Source organism: Pan paniscus, chromosome 2 (assembly GCF_029289425.2).
Source record: "Pan paniscus chromosome 2, NHGRI_mPanPan1-v2.0_pri, whole genome shotgun sequence".
Lineage (NCBI taxonomy): Eukaryota > Metazoa > Chordata > Mammalia > Primates > Hominidae > Pan > Pan paniscus.
Window position 1 is genome coordinate 47,946,920 of NC_085926.1, and position 25,637 is coordinate 47,972,556.

General features: G+C 41.2%; 1 protein-coding gene across 50 annotated transcripts in view; it reads right to left on the reverse strand.

Moving 5' to 3' along the window:
* Nucleotides 1–25,637, reverse strand: part of MAP4 (microtubule associated protein 4) — a 229,206-nt gene that overhangs the window by 127,747 nt on the left and 75,822 nt on the right. For 25 of the 50 annotated variants that reach the window (XM_063602309.1, XM_057301737.2, XM_055109833.3 and 22 more), the window contains 2 exons: nucleotides 17,251–17,492; nucleotides 5,987–6,037 (listed from right to left, as the gene is read on the reverse strand). In XM_063602309.1, the coding sequence (XP_063458379.1) occupies nucleotides 5,987–6,037; nucleotides 17,251–17,473 (274 nt within the window). In that variant the 5' untranslated portion in view covers nucleotides 17,474–17,492. Of the gene's footprint in view, nucleotides 1–5,986; nucleotides 6,038–17,250; nucleotides 17,493–25,637 lie in introns of those variants that run through there. The other 25 variants (XM_063602334.1, XM_057301736.2, XM_057301726.2 and 22 more) reach the window with 1 other exon arrangement.

Genomic DNA, 25,637 nt, shown 5'->3' on the forward strand with positions numbered 1-25,637 from the left:
GCACACGCCTATAGTCCTTATCTCGTAATAAATAATAATAATAATAAAAAAGAACCTGGCCAGGTGCAGTGGCTCAAGCCTATAATCCCAGCACTTTGGGAGGCTGAGGCAGGTGGATCACTTGAGGTCAGGAGTTCAAGACCTGCCTGGCCAATGCGGTGAAACCCCATATCACTAAAATACAAAAAATTAGCCAGGCATAGTGGCGTGTGAATCACAACTACTCTAGAGGCTGAAGCACAAGAATAGCTTGAACCTGGGAGGCAGAGGTTGCAGTGAGCTGAGATCGCGCCACTGCACTCCAGTCTGGGCGACAGAGCAAGACTCCATCTCCCCAAAAAAAAAAAAAAAAACACAAAAAAGCTTTATTCCCATATATTTACCTATGTGATTAGGGTTTCTTCACTATGATAGCTACAAAAACAGGAAAAATTGCCAATTCATCAGAGAAAGAAATATTGATCCACAGACCCATGATTTAATTGAGAAAAATAACAGACCCCATCATCTCATAAGAAAAGCATTTCCAATAAAATTCAACTTGTATAGTAATAACATCAAAAATTACAACCTATGTGGGCCGGGCACAGTGGCTCATGCCTGTAATCCCAGCAATTTGGGAAGCCAAGGTGAGCGGATCACTTGAGGCCAGGAATTCGAGACCAGCCTGGTCAACACAGTGAAGCCCGTCTCTACTCTTCTTGAGGAAACAAATAGGATTAAGTGAAAATGAAGGGAGATTTAAAAAAAACATAATACATGCAATAGACTGATAAATTTCCTCTGGACCAAGTTAAAACACAGAACCTTTGTCACAGGAACTTTAAAAATTAAAATTTAACTTTACATACATATTTAGTAGCAGAAACATATTAGCACAATCAAGAAAAAACTTTTAAGCATAAAAATATATTACATTAGGATAAAAGTCTGAGACATGTTATGGAAATAAAAGTTCAAGGACTCAAAAGAAGAATTTAAATTTCCAATGATAAAGAACAGCTTGTTCGTATATTTTTAAACTAGATGATGGAAACCAAAATGCTATATATTTAGAAGCATTTGGATACATTTAGCAGAATGAGGTAACTTATTTTTATGTGGCAAAAGTAAAACATTCTCAAAATTACATGTTTTACAACTAAACTTTTGCTACAAAATTTTAGATGTAAACTTAATGTACAAAGAGACAGAATTTATCAGAATTCTGAGTATGTGACCAAAAGTTAAGACCACTACTTTAGACCAAGTTAAAAAGAAAGCTTGATATATACTGACAGAAAGTTTTCTAAGATAATAAACTAAAAAAAGCAAGTTAAAATTCATACGATTTGATTCCATTTGTATGAAACTAAAGCCACTAAATTTTTTATTGTATGTTTGTAACTGCAAAGAATAAAGTCTTAAAAGATCTACCCTTCTTGAGGAAATAAATAAGATTACATGAAAATGAAGGGAGTTGTTCTTTGTTTTTTGTTTGAGACAGAGTCTAGCTCTATCGCCAAGACTGGAGTGCAGTGGCGCAATCTTGGCTCACTGCAACCTCTGTCTCCCGGGTTCAAGCAATTCTCCTGTCTCAACATCCCAAGCAGCTGGTAGCTGGGACTACAGGCGTGCGCCACCACTCTCAGCTAATTTTTTTATCTTCATTAGAGACAGGTTTTCACCATATTGGCCAGGCTGATGTCAAACTCCTGACCTCAAGTGATCTGCCTGCCTCAGCCTCCCAAAGTGATAGAATTACAGGCGTGAGCCATGGCACCCAGCAAAGATTTTGACTTAATTTTTAAGAGAGAGGGTTTTGCTCTATTGCCCAGGCTGGAATGCAGTGGTATAATCACACCTCACTGTAACCTCAAAATGCTGGGTTCAAATGATCCTCCTCCCTCAGCCTCCCAAGTATATGCGGACAACAGGTGTGCACCGCCACAGTTGGCTTATTTATTTATTTATTTATTTATTTATTTATTTATTTGAGACAGAGTCTCCCTCTGTCACCCAGGCTGGAGTGCAGTGGCACAATCTCAGCTCACTGCAACCTCTGCCTCCCAGGTTCAAGCGATTCTCATGCCTCAGCCTCCTGAGTAGCTGGGGCTACAGGCACGTGCCACCATGCCCGGCTAATTTTTTGTATTTTTAGCAGAAACAGGATTTCACCGTGTTGGCCAGGCTGGTCTCTAACTCCTGACCTCAGGTGATCCACCTGCTTCAGCCTCCCAAAGTGCTGGGATTACAGGAGTGAGCCACCACGCCCAGCCAATTCTATTTTTATAAAGACAGGGTCTCACTAAGTTGCTCAGGCTGGTCTCAAACTCCTGGGCTCAAGTGATACTCCTGCCTCAGTCTCCCAAGCAGCTGGGACTACAGGCGTGAGCCACCACGATCAGCCTCGTCCACTGAGCTTTAATTCAATGCTACTTTATTTATTTTGTTGCTCAAATTTTTCCAGTGTTGGCTATTGGGAACTCTTTCAGTTGACTCCTGTGTCCCTCTGACACACTATCTCTGTCATTGTGGGCTTTGGAGCATAACTCCAACAGTCTTTTTATAAATGATCTGTGCAATTAAAGGTAATTTTTTTTTCCAGTGAAGGGCATAAATAATGAGATTTAATTGCGAATAATATGCATAATGGAAGTCTCATTTGCACAAACCTGTTTACTTTCTCCCTGCCTTTCCTCCTGCCTCAGCCTCCTGAGTAGTTAAGACTACCACCACACCCAGTTAATTTTTTATTTTTTTTTTCTTTGTAGAGATGCAGTCTTGCTGTGTTGCCGGGGCTGGTATCAAACTCCTGGCTTCAAGTACTCTTCCCGCCTCTGCCTCCCAAAGAGCTAGGATTACAAGTGTGAGTCACCATGCCCGGCCTCCCTGGTATTTTTGACCTAAAATGTGCAAAAGGGAATTTCTGATTCATAAAATGTGACTTTCATATAAGATGCAGCAGAACACATTTCAACTGGCTTGGAAACCAGAAAATTATTCAAAAGCTATTTGCTTAGATACTAAAATAGTAGGTGAAAGTTGGATTAGGTACAGGATACATACATAGCCTCAAAATATCTCCTCACAAATTACTTATTCATTACAAGGAGAAAAATATAAATTTTACAGTAAAGAGGCTGGGCGTGGTGGCTCATGCCTGTAATCCTAGCACTTTGGGAGGGTGGGGAGAGCAGATGGCTTGAGCCCAGGAGTTCAAGACCAGCCTGGGTAACATCACAAAACCCTGTCTCTATAAAAAAAAAACAAACAAAAAAAAACACAAATTAACCAAGTGGCCAGGGGTGGTGGCTCACGCCTGTAATCCCAGCACTTTGGGAGACCGAGGCAGGCAGATCACATGAGGTCAGGAGTTCGAGACCAGCCTGGCCAATATGGTGAAAACCTGTCTCTAATAAAGATACAAAAATTAGCCAGGTGTGGTGGCACGCACCTGTAATCCCAGCTACTCGGGAGGCTGAGGCAGGAGAATCACTTGAACCCAGGAGGCGGAGGTTGCAGTGAGCCGAGATCATGCCACTGCCCTCCAGACTGGGAGACAAAGTGAGACCCCGTCTAAAAAAAAATTAAAAAATAAAAATAAAAATTAGGCTGGGGGGTGGCTCACGCCTGTAATCCCAGCACTTTGGGAGGCAGAGGTGGGTGAATCACCTGAGGTCAGGAGTTCGAGACCAGCCTGGCCAACGTGGTGAAACCCCATCTCTACTAAAAATACAAAAATTAGCCAGGCATGGTGGTGCATGCCTGTAATCCCAGCTACTCGGGAGGCTGAGGCAGGAGGATCACCTGAACCTGGGAGGCGGAGGTTGCAGTGAGCCAAGATGGTGCCACTGCACTCCAGCCTGGGCAACAGAGCAAGACTTTGTCAAAAAAAAAAATTAACCAGGCATGGTGGTGCATGCCTGCAGTCCCAGCTACTTGGGAGGCTGAGGCTGGGAAGACTGCTTGAGCCTGGGGAGGTCAAGGCTGCAGGGAGCCAAGATTGTGCCACTGCACTCCAGCTAGGGTGACAGAGTAAGGCCCTGTCTCTAAATAAATAAATTAAATAAGTGCTTTTTTTTAATTGGAAAAAAATTACAGTAAAGAAAACAGGCAGACACTAACAAGTGATGAAAGTGATTATCACCAATAATGTGATTTAGTGACATCATGTGCTTCCTGATGTGGTGCACTTAGGACACATCATATTTACATAGTACTACTGCCAAAAATGTGGAACTTGAATCTAATTATGAGGAAATGCCAGGCAAACCCAAATTAGGGGACTTCTAAAAAATAATTTGCCCATACTATTCAAAATATTAAGGTCATGAAAGACAAAGAAGAGTTGAGGAACTGTTCCAATTAAAGAAGACTGAAGAGACATGAAAACTAACGTGATTCCAGATTTAATTGCAGACAAGAAGAAAAAAATGAGAAAGGAATGTGTTGAATCTGTTGGGACAACTGATGACAATGAAATAAGGTTCATGGATTAGACAGGAATATCTCATCAGCATTTAACTTCTGATCTCTATCATCGTATTCTTGTAATGTGCTAATGCCTAGTTCTTCGGGGAAAGAGGTGTGAGTTCTGCAGTTTGTTCTCAAATAATCCAAGGGGAAGGAACTATATGTAAATATAACGAGAATGATAAAGCAAATGTGCAAAACAGTAATGATAAATCCAAGTAAAGGGTACATGGTAGGTTCTTGGCTCTGTTCTTGCAGTGTGAAGTTTAACAAAGTCATTTGCTTGCAGAATATTATTTAAGAGGTGGGGTCTTTGGGGTCTTGCTATGTTACCCAGGCTGGACTCAAACTCCTAGGCTTAAGCAATCCTCCTTCCTATTAAGTAGCTCGGGCGGGGCTACAGGTACATACCACCATCCTGGCTTGCTTGCAGAATATTTTTAGCAATGAAGTGTTTTTTTTGTTGCTTTGTTTTTTGTTTTTTGGTGTTTTTTTTTTGTATTTTTTTTGAGATGGAGTCACTCTGTCGCCCAGGCTGGAGTGCAGTGGCACAATCTCAGCTCACTGCAACCTCCACCTCCTGGGTTCAAGCAATTCTCGTTTCTCAGCCTCCTGAGCAGCCGGGATTACAGGCACATGCCACCACACCTGGCTAATTTTTGTATTTTTAGTAGAGGCGGGGTTTTGCCATGTTGGCCAGGCTGGTCTCAAACTCCTGACCTCAGGTGATCCATCTGCCTCGGCCTCCCAAGTGCTGAGATTACAGGCTTGAGCCCCCGGGTCCCGGCCCCCTGCTTTTCTTTCAGACCAGGGTACTATTATTATGAACTATACATTTTGGTACGATATTTTTTTTCCCCAAAAAGAACTATTAGTTATGAGATAAAAGTCTGTTTTCAAATCAAAGTCAGAAAATAACTATTTTTGCAAAAATGTCACACTAATTTTTTATGCATATATATAAACTTCCCTAAATATGATCATGAGACTATTAAGAGGGTTTAGGATTAGACCAAGTATGCCTACCCTAAATAAATATCTACCATTTTGGAGACACAATTGTTTGTTAGTCTGTACATTAACACAACCCAAACCTGAATAAACTGACAAACAAAAACCATTTCAATTCAGTGTAATAAGCAATGATTACAGATCTATCATGTGCCAAGAGCAGTGGTCTCTAATGCAGATCTGACCAGGTTTCTCAGTACCCCTGCGCCCTCAGTTTCTCACAAACCATGAGATTCTTCATAATTTCACTTGATCTGCTTCTCCATGATTCTCTCCGGTCACTTGTCACTGTAACCTTTGATTTCTTAACCCTGAGAAACTTGAGGTCGCTAGTAAACTTTGATTATGCTGTGCCATCCTGCTTTCGCTAAATGTGTCATTCTCCATGAAATATGGGAGTAAACAAAATATTATTCCTGTGCTAGAGCATGTTAATAAATGTAAGATAACAAATAGCTTAATTATGATCTTACAAGTACCACAGAGGAAAGAGGAAAGTTCAGGGAAGAAAAGCACTTACCAAGAGGAAGATGAAAAGAAAGGCTGGCAGGGTGTGGGGGTAGTGGGAGGTCTAGAAGGGAAAGGGAACAGAAGTCAGGGAATGTTCTGGAAAGTTACATCTAAATCCAATCTTAAAGAATTTTAGAAAAACAACTCTAGCAAAAGCTTTATATAACATCAACCTCCAGCCCAGAACCATCCTCCGAACTCCGGACTCCTTATCTGTCTATCCATCTTCTCCATTTCGATGACTAGCAGGTAACTCAATGTGAACATATCCCAAGCTAAATTTCTTCTCTTCCCTTCAAATCCTACTCCTTCTGTAGCTTTCCCCATCTCAGATGATGGCAATTCTTTCCTTTCAGTTGCTCAGGCAAAACCCCTGGAGTAATACTGGATTTGTCCTTGGCAACATCAAGGCCTTATACTTTAGGTAAGAGAAGTTTTGGGGTCATGCATATGTTAAAGTCTGACGAGAGTGAATTCAAGAGGAAATGGAAGGAAAGGAATTGGTGACAGGTAGTAGATACGTCTCTTTAAAAGAAGGCAGGCCGGGCACGGTGGCTCACGCCTGTAATCCCAGCACTTTGGGAGGCTGAGGTGGGCGGATCACGAGGTCAGGAGATTGAGACCATCCTGGCTAACACGGTGAAACCCCGTCTCTACTAAAAATACAAAAAATTAGCTGGGCGTGGCGGCACATGCCTGTAGTCCCAGCTACTCAGGAGGCTGAGGCAGGAGAATGGCGTGAACCTGGGAGGCAGAGCTTGCAGTGAGCCAAGATCGCGCCACTGCACTCCAGCCTGGGTGACATAGCAAGACTCCGTATCAAAAAAAAAAAAAAAAAAAAAGAAAGCAAAGCAAAAAGATAGATGAGATGGATGTGAGATTCAGACAGGATTTTTTTTTTAATGATAAAAAAATTATAGTATGTTTGATGCTGGTGAATGACCCAATTGAAAGAAAAGAACTGATGATGCAGGAGACAGAAGAGATAACTGTGACAGCAGTGGCCTGAGTGACAGCATGAACAGTTCACCCATAATAGAAAAACAGCAGACAATAAGGGCATAGATGAACATGGGTGAGGAGGAAATATGTGGTGGGACCATGTGGAAGTTCTGTTCTGATTAAGCCAATTAATTTATGAATATGACTTATGAATATGAACAGGAGAGCAAGTGCCGGAAGTTTCAGAGAGTAGATGTGAAACAGTTGTCTAGGAAAGTGAAATATTTTACAAACTCATGTGAATTAGTGGCAGAGTCCCTCAGTTTGTGCTCTGTATTGAAATGAAGCAAGATTCTTTTACATTTCCTGAACATACGTCTAATAATTCTATTTGAATTTAAAAAATGGATTTTTAGTTTTTAAAAACTATCAGTGAGATACTAGATCAAGTAGAAAGTATGTGTTCATGAAAAAGGTATAGTTTCACAGAAAGAACAGGGGTTTATTTTATTTATTTATTTTTTGAGACGGAGTCTCGCTGTCGCCCAGGCTGGAATGCAGTGGCACGATCTTGGCTCACTGCAACCTCCACCTTCTGGGTTCAAGACTCTCTTGCCTCGCCCCCTGAGTAGCTGGGATTACTGGTGCGCACCACCACACCTAATTTTTTGTATTTTTAGTAGAGATGAGATTTCACCATGTTGATCAGGCTGGTCTCGAACTCCTGACTTCGTGATCTGCCTGCTTCAACCTCTCAAAGTGCTGGGGATTACAGGCATGAGCCACCATGCCCAGCCAGAACAGGGGTTTAAAATGAGAAGATCCGGTAGCTCACGTCTGTAATCCCAGCACTTTGGGAGGCCTAGGCGGAAGGGCTGCTTGAGGCCAGGAGTTTGAGACCAACCTGGGCAATATATCAAGACCACATCTCTATTTAAAAAATATTGTTTTAATTGTTTAATAAAAATAAAAGTGAGATGAGAAGATCTGGGTTCAGGTTGTGCTGTCATTATTAACTAAATGATCAAATGCAACCTTCTCATTTCTAATACTTAAGCTTCACCTGGGAAGTGGGACTAAATGCAGTAATACAGGATGTCAACTGTACAGTGCTAAATAGTAATTGTTATTCTCACTGTTATTAGCTATTGTTATTCTCACTGTTATTAACTATATGTTGACCAACTGTAAATTTATCTATCAACCACCTATAGAATAACTGTAGGCCGATCAAGAAACTTTACTAGAATAAAATAAAATGAAAGCAAGAAGAGGTTAGAAAGGAAGAAGAGAAGCTGGATTCTACTATACATACAACACCTCACAATCTAAAAATATAAGCCCAGGAGAGAATAAAAACAACATAACAACACTAAAAACAATAAGGTTGACAAGTAGAAAAAAGGCTTGTATATTTCCCTGCCAGATAAGACATACTGGACCCTAATCATACTGCACATTACTGGACAAGTCCTAATTCGAAAGATGCTATACTGTGTTTTCTCACTGACTGACTTCCCCAGAGAACCCCCATTTCATGAAATGAAAACTTTCTCAGTGAAATACACACAGCATCGAAAATAGCACACTATTTTTTTTAGAAACTAATCACATTCTCTGAGATATAAAGATATTCAAATTTACTTTATTTTGTTGATTCCCTCTCCCCAGGAGATGTCAGATTCCCACAGCAGGCAAATCAGCTTGGCAGAGAAGTAGCAAGAACCTGAGAAGGCATGTGTGCTGTGAGTCAGCCTTGGGCAAAACAGCCAGGTCTCAATGCAAGGGAACCCTCTGGTGCTGTCAGACCCATGCCAACACTGCCCTCTACTGGCCAATTAAGCTGGTTGCAATTTTCTGCAAAAGAAATACCAGTCTATTAAGGAGAAATTCTGCAGTATCTATTAATAGTTGTCACTTAGGCCCTTTTCCATGGATTAGTGTTTCTCAATCATGCATGTGTATCCGAGTCACCTATTATGGCTTGTTAAAACAGACTGCTGGTGTGTGGCAGGGTACGGTGTCTCCCACCTGTAATCCCAGCACTATGGGAAGTCAAGGCAGGAGGATCACTTGAGCCCAGCAGTTGAAAACCAGTCCAGTCCAGGCAACACAGTGAGACCTTGTCTTTACTAAAAATGCAAAAAACTTAGCCAGGCCATTGCCCTATGTTAACTTCTTATTCTATGGGAATAAGCTTGTAGCTTCAAAGGCCTTATGGAATGTTGAGGAGAAGGCATTTTCTCGACTTCAGAAGAACAACTATTTAATCACAGAGAGAACAGAAAAATTAAGTGACTTGTTCCATAAATGTGCTATTTGTGTCTGAGGGTCAATACTGTGCTAGATGATCATCTGAAAGAACAAGAGTCACAGATGTTTGCTTCGTCATTCACATCTAAGAGAAAGGTTCTATCTTTTGTCTCCCTCACCTAGAAAATAGGGCCATATAATGCTGATAATGAACAATTAAGGAAAACACCATTTTTTAAGGAAAAAAGTCAGGAAGTACATAGTTTTCTTTTTCTTTTTTTTCTTATTACAGCCGTGGTGCAAAACAAGTAGTACACATATCCTGAAAAAGTATTTGAGAATTGTTTCCCAAGGTGACAGGCATTTTAGAAGAAGAGTTTGACACCAATTTTATTTCTAGGTATTGGTATTTAGATGGTTTACACAGGCAATGCTAAGATAAAATACTTGTAGAAGCAAGAATAAGTTGAAGTGCAAAAGGAAATGAGTATAGTAGATCCAAAGAAAAGGAATAAAGGTCGGGGGGTTCTTGTGTTGCCAGGCATGAAGGCAGAAATCATACTTAGAGAAAAAAGCAATTTTCCTACTTTGTCATAAATGCCACAAAAGCAACCCTGCTTTCTTACTTCTCATTTTATAAGTTGAAGACAATTAGGGTGGACATGTAAGAATTAAAGGAAATAAAACACCATTGTTCAAAGAGTTCTATTATGTGTAACCTACTCAACCGTCCCTTCTATATCTAGAGGCAAGAAAATGGTTGATAAACTTCCACTGGTTGGCCTAACTAAGCCTGTTGTAAGAACATATCGAGAGCACTAGGCTGGGTGTGGTGGCTCACACCTGTAATCCCAGTGCTTTGGGAGGCTAAGGCAGGAGGATCGCTTGAGGCCATGAGTTCCAGACCAGCCAGAGGAACATAGTCAGACTGTCGCTATAAAAATAAAAGGATAAGCAAGGCACACGCACCTGTAGTCCAAGCTATTCAGGAGACTGAGGCAGGAGGAACGTTTGAGTCCAGGAGTTACGTTAGATGTTGCAGTAAGCTATGATTGTGCCACTGCACTCCAGCCTAGGTGACATGGAAAGAACCTGTCTTTTCTTTTTTTTTTTTTGAGACGGAGTTTCGCTCTTGTTGCCCAGGCTGGAGTGCAGTGGCACAATCTTGGCTCACTGCAACCTCTGCCTCCCAGGTTCAAGAGATTCTCCTGCCTCAGCCTCCTGAGTAGCTGGGATTACAGGTGCCCACCACCACGCCCAGCTAATTTTTTTGTGTTTTTAGTAGAGACAGGGTTTCACCATGTTAGCCAGGCTGGTCTCGAACTCCTGACCTCAGGTGATCCACCCGCCTCAGCCTCCCAAAGTGCTGGGATTATAGGTGTGAACCACTGCGCCCAGTAAGACCCTGTCTTCAAAAAAAAAAAAAAGTGTCAGCAATCAGCAATAGTTTACTGAACCTCATCTAAGAACAAAATCAAACTTAAAGTTAGATGTATAATAAAACATTAATGAAGTCTAGGGCCCTTCCATCACTTCTAAAGACGTATTCAGAAGAACATCTTGTTTAGAATGTTCTCCAGGAAAAACACAAATATGAAACCTGTCATTATGGCAAAAACCGTCAGTCCGATAATGTATAAAAATCAGACCCACAGCAGAGAAGTCTCCATTCATAAAGAATTCACTAATTGCACCAGATTTCTACAAGACTAAATAAGGCGGCTTCCTTCGTTTTTCTTATTTGATGTCTCCAAACAGCCATCACCCCTTCCTTTAAGTTAAGACTTCTACAACTTTTAGGAAGCTGGTATGGAAAAAATGTAGTAATTTACAACCTATCATAATTATAAACTTTATTATTATTATTATTTTTAGAGACGGGGTCTCTCTCTGTCACCCAGGCTGCAGCACAGTGGTGCTATTATGGCTCACTGCAGCCTCGACCTCTGGGGCTCAAGTGATTGCCTCCTACCTCACCTTCCTGTGTAGCTCGGACTACAGGCGCACACTACCACGCCCAGCTATAATTATAAACTTTAAACACGGTATCTTCAACAAGTTCGTGGAAAATGCATTCTATGAAAAAATTATTCATGGATTTCAAGGGAGTTTTTTTGTATCAAAATAACTCATACTCCAGCCTGACCAATATGGCGAAACCCCATCTCTACTAAAAATACAAAAATTAGCTGGGCATGGTAGCATGTGCCTATAAGCCCAGCTACTCAGGAGGCTGAGGCAGGAGAATCTCTTGAACACAGGAGGTAGAGGTTGCAGTGAGCCGAGACTGTGCCACCGCACTCCAGCCTGGGTGACAGACAGACACTCCATCTTAAAAAAAAAAAAAAGCTCATACTAACTTGTTATAACACGTCTGAACAGGATCTAGTTTGAAGCACTAAAAAGGATAAAACATCAGTTTGAAAAGAGCCCCTAACAAAGCAACATGAATTCTGCTAAAATTGAAGCAAAAGCAAATGGTAAATTTATGGTGAAGCTTGGATGAAAGAATGGTGAAATCACTGATGCTTTGTGTAAAGTTTATGGGGACAATGCCCCAAACAAATCAGTAGTTTACACATGAATAACTTGTTTTAAGACATCAGCCAGATGCAGTGGTCCGCACCTATAGTCCCAGCTACTTGGAAGGCTGAGACAGGAGGATCACTTGAGCCCAGGAGTTCAAAGCTGTAGTGTGCTATGGTTACACCTGTAAATAGTCACTGTACTCTAATTTGGGCAATGTAGTAAGACCCTGTCTCAAAAAAAGAAAAAAAATAAAGGAGGAGATGATGTTGAAGATGAAGCCCACCGTGGCAGACCACCAATATCAATTTGAGAGGAAAAAAGAATGATCTAATTGAAGAGGATTGACAATTAGCAGAAACAATAGCCAATACCACAGACATCTCAATTGGTTCAGTTTATACAATTTTGGCTGATAAATTAAAATTGAGCAAACTTTCCACTCAACTGGTGCCAAAATGGTTGCATCCAGATGAGCTGCAAAGAGCAGAGCTTTCGATGTAAATTTTAAACAAGTGGGATCAAGATCCTGAAGCATTTCTTTGAAGAATTGTAACAGGAGATGAAATATGGTTTTACCAGTATAATCCTAAAGACAAAGCACAATCAAAGCAATGGCTACCAAGAGGCGTAAGTGCTGTAGTCAAAGCAAAAGTGGATTAGTCAAGAGCAAACACAAGAGTTTTTTAGGATGCTCAAAGCACTTTGTCTGTTGACTTTCTGGAGAGCCAAAGAACGACAACATCTTCTTATTATGAGGGTGTTTTGAGAAAGTCAGCCAATGCTTTAGCAGAAAAACAGCCAGGAAAGCTTCATCAGAGAGTCCTTCTCCACCAGGACAATGCTCCTGTTCATTCCTTTCATCAACAAAGATAATTTGTGACAGTTTTGATGAGAAATCATTAGGCAACCACCTTACAACAGTCCTGATTTGGTTCCTTCTTTTTTGTTTCCTAATCTTTAAAAAAATCTTTAGTAGCAACAAAAAATTAAAAACTTAAACCAAAAAAAACTTTAAAGGGCATCCATTTTTCTTCATTTCTTCATTTTTCTTCATTTAATAATGTAAAAAAGCCAGGCACAGTGGCTCACACCTATAATCCCAGCACAAAAGAAAAACAAATATTTACTCCAAAAAATTTGGATTCCTTAATGGAAAACGGGAAAATCTATTCTCTCTTAATCCATAATGCATGGTGGAGACATTTGTTCTTTGACTGACTAACATAAACAAAGAAAACCTAGTGTGAAGAAAGGAATGATAAGACGTAAATATGGTAGCAACTAGTCATGGTTGAGATGCTCTTCCCATCCTAATATTAACTTACCCTCATCAGTCATAGGTGAAAGAAGCTAGCTGCTTTTCATTTTCTAATTTCCTTTAACTGTGCATTGTTTCCATCATCTGGGACTGAGCCTAGGTGGATAAGGACAGTGAGGTGGTAGCAGTAGATTTTCTTGTGCTTCATCTTGAGTTATTTGATCCATGTAACATTAACTTGGCCCAAGAGGAGGAAAGTTTTTAAGACATTATTTTATTTATAAAAAATTAAATCCTCCCTGCTACTTTTGATATGTAAATGGTGGCTCATGCCTGTAATCCCAGCACTTTGGGAGGCCGAGGCAAGTGGATCACCTGAGGTCAGGAGTTTGAGACCAGCCTGGCCAACAGGGCGAAACCCCATCTCTACTAAAAATACAAAAATTAGCCAGGCATGGTGGTGCAGGCCTGTAATCCCAGCTACTGGGGGGTTGAGGCAGGAGGATCGCTTGAACCTGGGAGGCGGAGGATGCAGTGAGCAGAGATCGTGCCACTGCACTCCAGCCTGTGCAATAGAGCGGGACTCCATCTCAAAAAAAAAAAAAAAAAAAAAAAAAGTTCATTAACTCAGAAAGACTACTCCAGAAATTGGCGAGTGGTTACTCCAGGAAGGAGAACTGTCTGGCTAGGGTGTAGGGATTGGGAGAATTCGTTTTACCGTACATCCCTTTGGACCAATTGGATTTTGTACATGTGTATTTTTTAGCCTGTTCAAAAAATGTATGAGTTTCTGGAAAATTGAATTAAAGGATAAAAATAAAATATGAACTTTACTTCTCAACATAAGCTTTTGCAACATCAAGATACTTTTGTAAGCAATGATAGCAACTTTTTTTCTTTTTTTTTTTTTTTTTGAGACAGAGTCTCGTTCTCTCGCCCAGGCTGGAGTGCAGTGGCACGCTCTCCACTCACTGCCACCTCTGCCTCCCAGGTTCAAGTGATTCTTGTACCTCAGCCTCCTGAGTACCTGGGATTACAGGTGCACACCATTACCCCTGGCTAATTTTTGTATTTTTAGTAGAGGTGTGGTTTCACCATGTTGGCCAGGCTGGTCTCAAACTCCTGACCTCAGGTGAGCCACCTGCCTTGGTCTCCCAAAGTGCTGGGATTACAGGCGTGAGCCACTGCACCTGGTCTGGAGTAAATATTTATATGGATATAATTAGATCTTAAACTCTCAGTACTTTTTTAAATGAGTTGTGGTCTGCCCCCCCACCCCCAACACACAAATTAAACATATATTAAGGAAGCAGGTTTTCTTCTTCCACTTAGGCTGTAGAAAGCCAAAAGCAACGTCACTCCCACCCTAACAACAAGAAACAGCCAGATCAACTACAAAAAACTTGAATTAATTGGAAAGCTACCTAGTAGTATGAAATCCAAAGAAAAACAAGCCCCTCCAGGAAATATGGGAGGTGAACACCAGCTCTCCTGTATCAGAGCATGTGCAGAAGAGACATTGGGTACCCTACAAGCAGGTAAGAAAAATTCAAGTAAAAATTGTAGTGATTTGTCAAAGGTAAATGAAGGCTAGCATGAGACTATGGGGCCCCTCAAATCCACAGACACAAAGGGAATTCACACTCATTTGCAGGATTGTCTTCACAGATGTCTGCCGCATGCTCACAGGAAAGACTGGAAGCAGGGTGAGGGACCAGACAGAGCCTCCCTCCATGGTACAGACCTGGAGAAGGCCACCACCATTAAGGGAAAAGCATGAACCCCTCCCACTGGGATCTTTCTCTCCTGGGGAAGGAGTACAAACCCTGTCAACCCCAGAGCACACAAGAAGACCAGCTGTAGCTAGGGAAAGAGTAATAGAAACATACTTTATAAACCTGAGAGAGGAGCAAGAAAAACTCCTCATCCAGGATCCTACACCAATACCATGAGAAGACGCTACTACTGTGAGAAGCATAATAACGTTGAGAAAGACCCAAACCGTGAGATTAAGCACAGGATTAAGCACAAAATGGGACAATAAAAAAACAAACTCTGCCTGCCACCTGGCTAGAACTCTTCCGATAAGAGAGAAAAGAGCATGGACAAGGACCCCTCTGAGGCACGGGTACACAGGGAAGGCTGAAAGAGTGGAGCAAGCACATTAAAGAAATACCTTCCAGGGCCTCAGTCCCCACTCTAAGCATAGAATTAAAGGGATTGAAGACAGTAGTACACTGAAGGCAATTATGGTAATGACAAAACCCAAAACTAGCTCAGCTCCTGTTAAAATGACTAAACCCAAGAGACATGCCTATTTCCAACCATAACACCTTTTGGCCTCAGCCTACTATTTTACATGTGAGATCCAGCATTCAATCAAAAACTAAGACACACACACACACACACACACACACACACACACAGAGCAATCAGACTGAGAGATGACCCAGATTTTCAAATTATCACACAGAGATTTAAAACAACTATGATTAATATGTTAAAGTCTACAGTAGAAGAGGTGGAAAATATATGTGAACAGATGGGAAATTTTGACAGAAATAAGGAAGCTTATAAGAGAGGCAAATAGAAATGCTAGAAATTAAAAACATAAAAAATGCTAAAGTAGATAATGCCACTGAAAGCTCATCATTAGATTCAACACAACTATGAAAAGATCAGGGAATTGGAAGATAGGTCAAAAGAAAGTACCCAAAGTAAAACACAAACAGAAATAAAGAGAGAAAAAAACTAACAATGCATCCAAGAGATACAGGACACTATCCAACAATTTAACAAAAATATAATTGGAATCCCAGGAGAAAAGAAAAAGAATGGGGCAGAAGAAATATTTTAAAAGATAATGGCCAAAAATTTCCCAGCCGACTTAACCACTTCAAAAGCACAGATCAAGAAGCTCAGAAAAGCCCAAGAAGAAAACTTCCAAAATATCATCTAAACACAACATATTTAAACTGCTAAAAAAAAAAAAAAAAAAAAGATAAAATCTTAAAGGCAGACACAAAGAGGAATTCACAAAGGAAATATTTTTAAATATTTTTAAATGAATGAAAATAAAAATACAACATATCAAAATCCATGGGACACAGCTAAAATGGTGATTAGAGGGTAATTTATAACATTAAGTAATTACATTAGAAAAGAAATGTCTCAGATCAAAACCTGATTTAAGCTGTCACCTTAAGAAACCAGAAAAAGAATAAATCAACTTAAGTAAACAGAAGAAAGGAAAAAATAAAGATATGAGAAGAAATTAAAAACAGAAAGACAATAGAAAAAAATTAATGAAACCAAAAGCTGGATCTTTCAATACAATTGATAAACCTCTACCTAGACTTATCAAAAAAAGAAAGAAAGAAAGAAAGAAAGAAACATCACAAATGACTAATATAAGAAATGAAAAAGGGGACATAATAGATCCTACAGACATTAAAAGCATATCTCCATTAATCTGCAACATTTATGCCAGGAAAGGGACCAAGGAATTCCTTGAAAGATACAAACTACCAAAGCTAACTTAAGAAACAGATAACTGGAATAGTTCTATGATCTCTGAAAGAAACTAAATTCCTAGTTTAAAAATCCGACAGAAAATTCCAGGCCCAGATAGCTTTATTGATGAATTCTATCAAACACTGAAAAGAAGAAAAAATATCAATTCTATGCAAACTATTCTAGAAAAGAGAAAGAAGGGAACACTTCCCAATTCATTTTATGAAGTCGGCGTGACCTCAATTCTAAAACTGGACAGAAGACATTATGAGAAAACTACAGACCAATTCCCTCATGAACACAAATACAAAAATACTCAGCCAATTATTAGCACATCTGATCCAGGAAAATGGCAAATTTCTCTTAAACGCTTTAATTATGCTTTAATCCTGAGGTGGGATGACCCCAAAGACAACAAATGGCATCTGATTCCAGTCTAAATGAAGTTCTGATATAACCGCAGAATTTTATTTAACTTTTCAAAGCTACTTTCAGAGAAAAGGCACAGTAGACAGTTTAATTTAGGAAATTAAGAAGAAGATTATATGGTTGTTGAAACATTAGAGAAGAAACATTAGGGTTAAAAGTCATCCACAGACTCATGAACGCTCACTCAAAGGGTGGTAAGTCTACCTTCTCGGTATCTAACAAAGAAACATAAAGTTACTAGCCTACACTAAAAAAACTCAGCTCAATTCTCAGTTTCCAAGATTATACCAAAGGCATAATCCCTAACCTGCTTTCTGAACATATATAAGCAGTCTGGTTTAAATACTTACCTTCAATCTGGCTAGTTTCTGAGCACGGTTTCTTCTTTGACTCTGAGTTCCCGGTTTTCTCATCAACATCCAGGAGAGGAATATAGTCTGTTTTTCCAACAGTTTCTCCCACAACATCATCAAAGGCCTCTGCCTCTAGTGTGGCAATGAAGTCCCGCTTTATCTCTCCCTCAATGTCTGGAGATGGCTCTGTTAATGCATCTGCAAGACTGAGGTCAGCCATTCTGCACCACTGCAACTGCCTGGTGAAGAGGAAAAAGATCTTTCATGTAACAAGCACTGCAAAAGGAAAAACATTTCTAGAAACTCTTGTCAATTGTTTGAAACAAACAAAAGAATCAAAATCTAAGATTTAACAGCTAGAAGAGGCTCCCTCATTTGAAAGATGAGAAAAATAAAGCTAAGAAATGGACAGTCTGACCCAAGGTAACTCACTGCTAGTTACTCTTTTCTCACACTTCTGGGGGTGGAGGGAGGTGGTGGTGGCAGGACAAAGCAATTGCAATTGTGTCCTTTCTATTTATAAGAAAAGTGAGGTGTAAAAAAACCCCACAATCAACATATCCAAAGCTATAGCCAGTAAGATTCAAATCAGGTCTTTACATAGTTACATTACTATCGGACAAATGAAATCAACTTTCTTGACCAAAGACTGTGAGTCTGGATCTTATCTTGGAGTGAGTACCTGCTTCTTCATGAATCACTTGTGGATAGTCCTGTCAACCAAACTACTTAGCCCTGCCAGCATAAAAAAAAAAAAAAGACACGTTTCCCTCAATTAGCTAAGGGAGATGGTCCCTCTCTGTAGTCACGTATATTACCATTTTTACAGACTACCAGCTTCTTAATTACATAATCTGCAGTTAAGAAGTGAATCTACTGGCAGCCATAAAAAAGAACGAGATCATGTCCTTTGTGGGAACATAGATGGGAAGCAGGAGGATATTATCCGCAGCAAACTGACGCAGGAACAGAAAACCAAATACCACATGTTCTTACTTGTAAGTGGAAGCTAAATGATAACTTACGAATACAAAGAAACTGCAGACACTGGGGTCTCCTGGAGGGTGGAGGGTGGGAGGAGGGAAAGGAGCAGAAAAGATAACTACTGGGTACTAGACTTAATTAAAATAATCTGGACAACAAACCCTTGTGACATGTGTTTACCTATGCAACAAACCTTCACATATACCCTTGAACCTAAAATAAAGTTAAAAAAAAAAAAAAGTAAATCTATAAGCAAACCATAGGTGAATAGCCTAGAAAATACAGAAATAATGTAGTAAAAAGAGCCAAAGGGGCCAGGTGCAGTGGCTCACACCTGTAATCCCAGCACTTTGGGAGGCCAAGGCAGGAGGATCACTTGAGACCAGGAGTTCAAGACCAGCCTGGCCAACATGGTGAAACCCCATCTCTACTAAAAATGCAAAAATTAGCAAGGCATGGTGGTGGACACCTATAATCCCAGCTACTTGTGAGGCTGAGGTACGAGAATCGCTTGAACCCGGGAGATGGAGGCTGCAGTGAACCAAGGTTGCGCCACTGCACTCCAGCATGGGCGACAGAGGAAGACTCCGACTCCCCCATCAAAAAAAAAAGAGCCAAAGGCCTGCAATAAATTGAGCACCATTCAAATGCAGGGCATAATAGGAAATAAAGTGTGCAAGGTACTACGCCTGCTTTCAAAAAGTCTAACAGAAACTCCAAGAGACTCCATAGGATAAGTTGACAATATAAGCTATGTTGTTGACAAGGTAAATACAAGTCAAACAGATCCTTAGTTGCACAGTGTAATGGCTACTACTTGTGTTTGTCCAGAAATCTATTCTTCCTATCTCCCCTAATACAAACCAATCCCTACCCCTATAGGGTTTGGGACATGACTAGAGTTGGGTCAATCAGAAGTCAAGAAGAAGACAGTTGGAAAGGATCATTTATTGACTACACGCTGGAAGAAAAGTCCATGAGTGACAGCTATTTAGTTGCCCTGGTTGACTACTTCAAGTCTAAGTGAGCGGCCTTCATCTTTCTTTTGCCTAATTTAACCAATCTATTTCTGTTGTTTACAATGGAAGAATCTCAACTAATACACAGTCTTCCTCCAACCCAAACTTGAAGAAGTCAAAATATACTATTATTCAAGCCACTTAATTGTCAGGCTTTCCTTTCAAGCTCTTCTCCACCGTCTACCTCTCTCCAACAAATGTACTTAGGAAAAAGAAATAGAATTAAAGCAAGGAATATGGTCCTATCTTCCTTCCTTCCTATTTTATCTTCATCTTTGTTCCCACACACTCCTCTCCTCCCACTTACATGCTGTGAGGCTACCATGATTACAAAACATGTACAAAGCAAATACTTCCAGACCCTGAAAAATCAGAAGTCATCGTACCCCCAATTCCCAAATCCAACAAGCAAAGGGTGTTGCTATATATTAGAGTGGTGGCACAGAGGCTTAAGAATCAAGATCCGATACCCAAATAAGTACAGACAGGATAATTAAGGCCAGGGGCAAGATCTACATCTTCTAGGCAAGTGTCTAGAAAAAAAAGATAGTATGTGTTCAGTACTGGGAATGCTGGAGATAGTTTGTCTCTACCTATATGGAGCTTAGTGAAAACATTCATTACATATTCTTTATATTATCTAAGAAAAAAATACAATACCAAGATTTGGAAAGATACTAAATAATCAATTATATTTATATAGACTTCCAAATAAAATCTAAAAATTTCAAATAAATTTAAGCCTTCTTCCATGTGCCTAATTTTATGAGTTTTCCTATTTGAAATAACAACCTTAATTCCTCATCAATAATTTTAAATGATTATCTTTTCAAATTCTAGATAGTACCATTATACAAAAATGTAGTAGAAAGAGCTGTTTCTCTGATTTCTTTTCTTTTTGAGGCAGAGTCTCGCCTCACTGCAACCTCCACCTCCCAGGTTCAAGTGATCCTCCTGCCTCAGCCTCTCTAGTAGCTGGGATTACAGGTACGCACCGCCACGCCCAGCTACTTTTTGCATTTTTAGTAGAGACAGGGTGCCACCATGTTGGTTAGGCTGGTCTCGAACCCCTGACCTCAAAGTGATCCACCCACCTCGGCCTCCCAAAGTGCCAGGATTACAGGTTTGAGCCCCTGCGCCCAGCCTGCTTACTTTTCTTAAAGCAAATGTGATATTTAAATTTCCTGTGACTATACTAATGAGTTCCTAAATCATATCTTTTTATTTTTTATTTTTTTCAGACAGAGTTTCACTCTTGTTGCCCAGGCTGGAGTGCAACGGCACCATCTCAGCTCACCGGAACCTCCACCTCCCAGGTTCATGCGACTCTGTCATCGTATTACTTGGAATTTGATTAAGTTCATTTAGGTCTCAAAAAATGTCAAAAGATACGTGTGACCCAGATGTGGTGGCATGCACCTGTAGTTCTAGCCTTTCAGGAGGCTGGGGCAGGGAGATTGTGACTAGGAGTTCCAAGCTATAGTGTGCAATGATCACGTCTGTGAATAGCTACCACAACTCCAGGTGTGGAGCCACGATTGCATCACTGCACTCTAGCCTGGGTGACAGAGCAAGACTCTAGTCTCAAAAAAAAAAAAAAAAAAGAAAAGAAAAAAAAATCACACTCTGAGCCAGGTGTGGTGGTTCACACCTGTAATCCCAGCACTTTCAGAGGCTGAGGTGGGAGGATTACTTGAGACTAGTAATTCAAGACCAGCTAGGCAACATACTGAGACCCTGCCTCTACAAAAACTAAAAAAAATTAGCTGGGTACGGTGGCATACACCTATAGTCCTAGCTACTCAGGAAGCTGAAGTGTCACAATCGCTTGAACCCGGGAGTTTAAGACTGCAGTGAGCCATGATTGTGATGGCACCACTGTACTCCAGCCTGGGTGACAGAGTGAGACCCTGTCTCAAAAAATTTTTAAAAATAAAAATAAAAAATAAATAGGGTACAGAGGCTCATGCCTGTAACCCCAACAATTTGAGAGCCTGAGGCAGCTGGATCACTTGAGGCCAGGAGTTTGAGACCAGCCTGGCCAACACGGTGAAACCCCATTTCTACTAAAAATACAAAAATTAGCTGGGCGTGGTATCACATACTTGTGGTCCCAGTTACTCAGGAGGCTGAGGCATGAGAATCACTGGAACCTGGGAGGTGGAGGTTGCAGTGAGCCGAGATTGCACCACCGTACTCCAGCCTGGGTGACAGAAAATTTGTCTCAAAAAACAAAAATTAAATTTAAAAACTTTTAAATAAATAAGTAAAAAACAAATCACACTCTGGCTGTTAACATTAAGGCCAAAAATAAATACATAAATAAATAAAAAAATAAATTTAATTCCATTTAGAAATATCTAATAACTATAATAAAGTTAAATCCAATTTAATCAGTCTGTTAGAAGAAAAATAGCGACAAGAGCAAATTATGTCAAAGAAAGACACGCACTGAGAGAGTTTAATAATAGATGTCATAAAGAAGCTGTTGAATCCTCTCCATAAAAAAGTAAATATGGGCTGGGCGCAATGGCTCACACCTGTAATCCCAGCACTTTGGGAGGCTGACGTAGGCAGATCACAAAGTCAGAAGATCGAGACCATCCTGGTTAACATGGTGAAACCTCCTCTCTACTAAAAATACAAAATATTAGCCAAGCATGGTGGGGGGCACCTGTAATCCCAGCTGCTCGGGAGGCTGAGGCAGGAGAATCACTTGAACCCAGGAGGTGGAGGTTGCAGTGAGCAGAGATCGCGCCACTGCACTCCAGCCTGGGTGACAGAGTGAGACTCCTTCTCAAAAAAAAAAAAAAACGTATTAAATTGTACAAAACTGTTATGATCAGCCATTCCAAAGCACTGGACATCAACAAACTGTAGAACACAAGTTGAGAAGCTTTGCATTCTCGAAATCTGCTCGAGCTTTGGTTAAGACCAGGAAGAGTCTATGGCCCTTTTGTCTAGAGCTGTTTCCACTCCCATCTTAGCCCACAGCTCAGTTTGGTCAGCAAGAATTACACTTTTATTAGTGTGATGGTTAACACTGAGCATCAACTTGATTGGAATAAAGGATGCAACATTGATCCTGGGTGTGTCTGTGAGGGTGTTGCCAAAGGAGATTAACATTTGAGTCAGTGGGCTGGGGAAGGCAGACACACCCTTAATTGGGTGGGCACCATCTAATCAGCCACCAGGCAGAAAAATATGAAGAGGCAAGAGGGGCCTAGCCTCCCAGTCTACATCTTTCTCCTGTGCTGGATACTTTCTGCCCTCGAACATCGGACTCCACGTTCTTCAGTTTTGGGACTTGGACTGGCTTTCCTCGCTCCTCAGCTTGCAGACAGCCTTTTGTGGGACCCTGTGATCGTGTAAGTCAATACTTACTAAATTCCCCTTTTTATAAACATACATATATATCCTATTAGTTCTGTTCCTCTAAGAAAACTCTGACCCCAGACTAACACAGACTCTGGTACCAGGAGTGGTTCCAGAGGAACAGAATGTTAAGGATGGAGTTCTTTTGTTGGTTTGGGGGTTTCTGGAGTTGGCTGCTTAATATGATTGATCCAAAAATGCTGAGGACTCTACTTCTAATAGCATGGAGAACATTCATAGTCCTTGGCGTGAACTGTTTAGAGAGTTATGCAAAATAAATGCATTTGACACTCCTGATTCACTGCTCATGAAAGGCAAGGACTTTAGTGACTCTATACATAATACCTTTGACCATATGTGGAAAACCAACGAACATAATGAAGCTGGTTGGTTGCTCCTAAGTTCAGTGAACAAAGTGATGAAAGAAAACGATGAACTCAGGGATTCTGTTTCCTGGCTTCAGAAGCAGATACTGAGTCTCAAATATGCTAAGATTGCCCTGAGTGAGAGTCTTAGCTCCTGTTGAGAAAGAGCTGAAATTGTGGAAAAACAGACATAAGCTCTTATCATGCGAGTGGCTGACCTGCAACAAAAGATGCATGCACAGCCACCTGAGGTGTCTACTGCTAAAGTGAGGGCATTGATTGGAAAAGAATGGGACCCTGCAACTTGGAATGGGGATGTGTGGGAGGACCCTGATGAAGCTGGGGACACTGAGTTTGTAAACTCTGGTGAACTTTTTTTGCCAGAAGGAACAGCTTCCCCATCCCCCATAGTGGCAGCATAACCCCCCATCCCCGCCATCAACCTTTCCATCTTTGTCTACGGACATAAACCCTGAGCTGCCTGAGGCAAGAGTCATGGCCTCCTCTCAGGCAGTTGCCAGGCAAGATAATGTTGATTCTCCTCAGAAGGTACCTGCAACACCCATTTGCTTCTAGACCTATAACTCAAGTCCCACAGGTCCCTAGAGGTGAGGTTGAGAGTGTGACCCAGGAGGAGGTGCGCTACACTCAAAAAGAACTGTTCTCGGCCAGGCACGGTGGCTCACGCCTGTAATCCCAACACTTTGTGAGGCCAAGGTGGGCGGATCACGAGGTCAGGAGTTCAAGACCAGTCTGGCCAACATAGTGAAACCCTGTCTCTACTAAAAATACAAAAAATTAGCTGGGCGTGGTGGTGCACGCCTGTAATCCCAGCTACTCGGCAGGCTGAGGCAGGAGAATTGCATGAACCCGGGAGGCGGAGGTTGCAGTGAGCTGAGATTGTGCCACTGCACTCTAACCTGGGCAACAGAACGAGACTCCCTCTAAGAAAAAAAAAAGAACTGTTCTCTAATTTATATAAACAGCAATCTGGAGAACAGGCATGGGAATGGGTATTAAGGGTATGGGATAATGGTGGAAGGAACATAGAGTTGGATCAGGCTGAATTTATTGATTTGGGCCCACTAAGTAGGGACTCTGCATTTAATGTTGCAGCTCGGGGAGTTAAAATAAGGTTCTAATAGTTTATTTGCTTGGTTAGCTGAAATATGCATTAAAAGATGGCCCACTGTGAGGGAGCTGGAAATGCCTGATATCTCTTGGTTTAATGTAGAGGAAGGCATCCAAAAGCTTAGGGAGATTGAGATGGTGGAGTGGATTACTCACTTTAGACCTACTCATCCCAGCTGGGAGGGTCCAGAAGATATACCCTTGACCAATGCCTTGTGAAATAGATTTGTGAGGGTAGCACCTGAATCTTTGAAGAGCCCTGTAATTGCTCTTCTCTGCATGTCAGACCTAATGGTGAGAACCGCAGTCACTCAACTACAAAATTGAAATACGAGGGGAATAACTGGATCCCAAGGTGGCAGGGGCCAAGTAGCAGCACTCAACCATCAAAGGCAAGGTGGGCGTAGCTACCGTAATGGACAGCAGAGGCAAAGTGACAATCAGAATAGTCTGACTCATGTAGAGCTCTGGCATTAGCTAATTAATCACGGTATTCCTAGAAGTGAAACGGACAGGAAGCCTACTGCATTCCCACTTAATTTATACAAACACAAAACTTCTAGGTCAAATGGACAAAAGACTAATTTGAATTATAAAAAGAGAATCATGGCCCCTCACTCAATCCATTTCCAGACTTCAGCCAGTTTACAGACCCAGAACCCCTTGAATGAAGGGGAGGCCAGGTACCCTTGAGAAAGGACCCCACTACTTTACTGACAATTTATGCAAGTGAATCTTTCTCCCATCCTTCCCCAAGGAGACCTCCATCCAACCTTTCACTTTGGGGACTACTGGACACTGGCTCTGGGCTGATGATGACTCCAGGGGACTTAAAACATCATTGTGGTCTTCCAGTTAAACTAGGGGCTCATGGAAGTCAGGTAATTAATGAAGTTTTAGCTTAGGTCTGACTTACAGTGGGCCCAGTGGGTCCCTGGACTCATCCTGTGGTCATTACCCCAGTGCCAGAATGCATAATTGGCATAGACATACTTAGCAGCTGGCAAAACCCCCACACTGGCTCCCTGACTGCTAGGTTGAGGGCTATCATGGTGGGAAAGGCCAAATAGAAGCCCTTAGAGTTGCCTCTACCTAAAAAAATAGTAAATCAAAAACAATATCACATCCCTGGAAGGTATGCAGAGATCAGTGCTACCATCAAGGACTTGAAAGATGCAGAAGTGGTGATTCCCACCACATCCCCATTAACTCTCTCATTTGGCCTGTGCAGAAGACAGATGGATCCTGGAGAATGATAGTGGATTATCATAAGCTTAACCAAGTGGTGACTCCAATTGCAGCTGCTGTTACCAGATGTGGTTTCATTGCTTGAGCAAATTAACACATCTCCTGGTACCTGCTATGCAGCCATTGACTCTGCAAATGCCTTTTTCTCTATTCCTGTCCATAAGGCCCATCAGAAGCAATCTGCCTTCAGCTGGCAAGGCCAGCAATATACCTTTACTGTCCTACCTCAGGGGTATATCAACTCTCCGGCTTTGTGTCATAA